At 37.7% G+C, this 3,878-nt stretch overlaps 1 protein-coding gene across 1 annotated transcript; it reads left to right on the forward strand.

Moving 5' to 3' along the window:
* Positions 1–1,404: 1,404 nt before the first annotated feature.
* Positions 1,405–2,240, forward strand: LOC132621095 (uncharacterized). The gene has a single exon (XM_060335247.1). The coding sequence runs from the start codon at positions 1,415–1,417 to the stop codon at positions 2,210–2,212; it is 798 nt and encodes a 265-aa protein (XP_060191230.1). The 5' UTR covers positions 1,405–1,414; the 3' UTR covers positions 2,213–2,240.
* The last annotated feature ends 1,638 nt before the right edge of the window (positions 2,241–3,878 follow it).

The raw sequence follows: 3,878 nt of genomic DNA on the forward strand, positions 1-3,878 counted from the left end.
GGACGTGACCTAGAGCCCGTTTGGATTAGCAGAAAAAAAGTGGCTTTTAAGCATAAGTGCTTAAAGTACTGTTTAAGTGCTGAAAGTTATTTTTTAAATAAGCAGTTACGTGTTTGGATAAAAGTGCTTAAAGGATTTTTAGAAGTAAGGGTAATATTGGAATTAACAGAAAATATAAGGGATAAAAGGGTAAAGTTATTGGTCAAACCAAAATGGCTTTTAAGCCAAAAAAAAAAAAAAAAAAAAAAAGGGGGTTAAGTAACTTCTTGATTTTGACTTATTTTAAGTACTTTTTAATTTAATTTAAGTTATTTTCTATTTTTGCTAAATACTCAAATAAGTTACAAATGACTTATAAGCTAGTTTGATCAACTTATAAACCAATCCAAACGGGCTCCTAGCTCCAATTAATCATTTGAACTCCCAAAGATATTAGAAGATACATGCAGACTATATATTTCTTACCACCTGCAGGCTGCACGTACGGTTCTTTAATCAATACTGCATTATTACTTACCATACTCATATAGGTGCTATGAGTTTGATGGGATAGCTGTAACATTGCAAATGTTCGTCCAATGAAACATTTACAAGATTGAAAAATTTAATATTTTAATGTAAGTTTCACATTTACTACGAATAATTAGGAAAGGGTGCGAGATGTATGATCAAAATTTCCCCCTTTTAATTATTTCTTTCTGTAGAGACTCTTTTTTAAATGGCCATGCAGCCGTTTTTGTTGACAAGAAATGATAGATTTTAATTAATTTGTAGAAAGAATAGGTAAAAAGACGTCAAACTGCAATATAATATTAAATTATCGCACCTACGTCTATCTCACAAGAATTTTGATTGAATCTTAGCAGGAACTATGATTGCAGTAATACTCCTCCTTCCAATTATGTTAAATGTTTTTCTTTTTAGTTCGTTTCAAATAGAACAATAAATTTTTAAATTTAAAAGTAATTAACTTTACATTTTTTATTTTATGCTATTATGAGAAGCTTTATAACTATACAAATATTATGACATATGTAGGATCAGAAGTTTCAAAAAAATTATAACCGCATCATGTTATGACATGTTTTAAATTATAAATTCCAAAAATATTCATTTCTTTTTTAAACTTCACGACGATACAACTTACATTACGTAAATTGGAATGGAGGGAGTATATGTATTATCATGTATTGAATAGTTGAGGATCTTATTGGAATTCTTTTTACTACGAAGGATTTACATGTAACGATAGTTACTATCTCAATTATTAGCAACATTAATAATAGTATCTAGATTAATCATAATGATTTATCCGTCTCTTTCTCTTGTATTTCCCACTATAAATTCCCTCTTCATTCGGGATCCTCACTTAAACAAAATCTAAAGTCCCCCGACGAGACTCAAACCTCTTCAAATGGCCATGCCTCAGCCAAATATAATAGAAAACCCTATAAAACTTACCAAATTCAGGAATATTAATGTTCCTCAAAAAGGAAATAGGTTATCTTTTTGGGCTTTTGTATTTTCAATTATCATTTATGCTTCCATCTTTTATATCTTCAACCTCTCCCCATATACTCTTGTTAGCACCACCAACTTCTGGTTCTTCATCTCCAACACCCTCATTCTCATCATTGCCGCTGATTTTAATTTTGGCTCTTTCTCTTCTTCATCTAGTGATCAAGAATATTCATTTCAAGAATACTTGATATATTGTCAAGAAAAGAGTACTATTTGTACTTCATCATTTAAATATTCTCCGTATACTATTGAAAAAAAGGAGATTATTACTCCTCATGAAGAGGTCATTATGACAAAAGAAGAAGAAGAAGAAGAAGAAATAAAAGATGTGGTTCTTGTCGAAAATAACAAACAAGAAGAAGAAATAATCAACGTTATTGACCATATATATGAAGTTGATCATAAAAAAGATGAGAAGAAGAAGAAAAGTAGTGAAGCCAAATGTACTCGGAGTAACTCAGACTTAAAAGCAATAATAAAGGCGGAGACAAATGAGAATGAGAACAACGTAAATGGGATTCAAAGGTCAAAATCTGGGAGATATGATATAGTAGTAAATGGAGATGAAGAAATTAATGATGAGCTCTCAGATATGTCAGTGGAAGAGTTAAATAGGAGAGTGGAGGAGTTTATTCAAAGATTTAATAGGCAGATTAGACTTCAAGCTATTGCTAGAAACCGTCAAACTTAGGCGAAATCTATAAGTATTACTCCTATATATATAGCTGTCTCTCCATAGCTATTACTAGGTTTTTGTTTGGTTGTCTTGTGTTCCGTTTTGTTTTTCTTAATAATGAGTGTATGTAAAGGCTTTAGACTTTAAAAGTTTTTCCTCCACTTATGGAGGATGCAGTTCTTAATTAGATGATCCCAATATACATTTACGAGGCCGACCATAGTAGATAGGTAAAAACTCACTAAAAAGCTAATTACAAACTATTAAATGTGGGCTTATTATTTGAAACATACAAATGAATTCCCTAGCTATATAATAGTATGTTATTTTTTGGTTGTCTCGTGTTCCATGTTTTACTTAATACTATATATTAATGAGTGTAGGTAAAGGCTATAGATTTATTCGTGAAAGTTTCTCCTCGACCTCCTCCAATCAGTGGCAGCAATTAGTGATAGATGAGTCCAGTGTTAAGAACCTTAAATGTTGAAACTATAAAATTTAAAGTTTGCATTCGCCTCTATTCCCTATCCTCGGCAGTACAACCTCCTTGTTATGCGATTATGTATATTAATTTGTAGTTCTAATTACTTTACCTTGCTTAACATATGCATCGACTTATATATATTGTTACGGGCTGCCTTCATTGTGCCTTGGCGCCTGTAACCTCGCGCGCCCTGAGCGGGCCAAACGAGTGTCAGCCGCACAGGCAGTGCCAGCCCACAGGCAGTGTCAGCCCCGCAGGCAGTGTCAGCCGTGCGGGCGACGTGCACCAACATGGGTTCCGACGGACGGGAGTCCACAATCATCTTAGATGTGTTCCATTTCATATCCTAAGAGCAGCAAGGAAGTTCAACAAGGATCCGGGATGAGCCCACGGGTCGTCGACGCACGAGCGACCCCGTGCGAGCCTGAGTGTCAGTCCCGAGCGTTTCCGAGCTATGGATGGAATCTTAGGATTTCGGGTGAACACACCCTTCCTAGGATGTTATTGAATGTTCTTACCAAGTTTGGCGTCATTTGAACATCATTTACCTAAGGGATTGACTTAGCCAAGGAGCAGTGTCAGTGTCAAAGCTCCCTAAGGCCATATCTCGTTCCACAAGCATGGGGATGAGATGAAACATCATGGAGGAGTGAAGGAAGTCAAGAGAAAGAGTTAGGAACAGACGGCGCCTCATTTGGAGTTCGAATTATTGAGAAAGGCCAAGTGTGATTCTCGGGCAGAATCATGTCCAGTGCTAAAACTTGGGTTTTTCTTCTTAAAGCATATATAATGGGGGGGGGGGGCACAGGTGTCTCAGCTCAGCCAGCCTCCCCCGTGCGTGCCACCATCAAGTCGCACCAAGTGAGCAACCTTGGGGGCCAACCTCAAGGGCCTGCCTAGGCATCCCCAAAGGGTCCTAGGTACCCATACGAGTTACGCAACTCTATGGGCGGCGCTCGGCCACAGGCCAGCGTTGGGCGCCCAACGAGGGCCGGAGGCTTGACGTATGGACCGACCATGCCCTGCGGGCTATCCTTGAGAATGAGAAAGCCCTCCGTGCCGATTGAACACTCGAGGCACCTCTCCTAAGAGCCTCGTGTGTTGACTTGTGAGCTTGGCTCGGGTTCATCCTAGCAAGCAAGGGTCTGTTGGCCGAGATGTGCAGTCGTACGGCGACGCTGCACCATGCAAGATGGA

This window comes from Lycium barbarum, chromosome 12, assembly GCF_019175385.1.
Source record: "Lycium barbarum isolate Lr01 chromosome 12, ASM1917538v2, whole genome shotgun sequence".
Taxonomy (NCBI): domain Eukaryota; kingdom Viridiplantae; phylum Streptophyta; class Magnoliopsida; order Solanales; family Solanaceae; genus Lycium; species Lycium barbarum.

Excerpts from the sequence above, each read along its gene's own strand:
- LOC132621095 (XM_060335247.1), top strand. The coding sequence starts at position 1,415 with ATGGCCATGCCTCAGCCAAATATAATAGAAAACCCTATAAAACTTACC.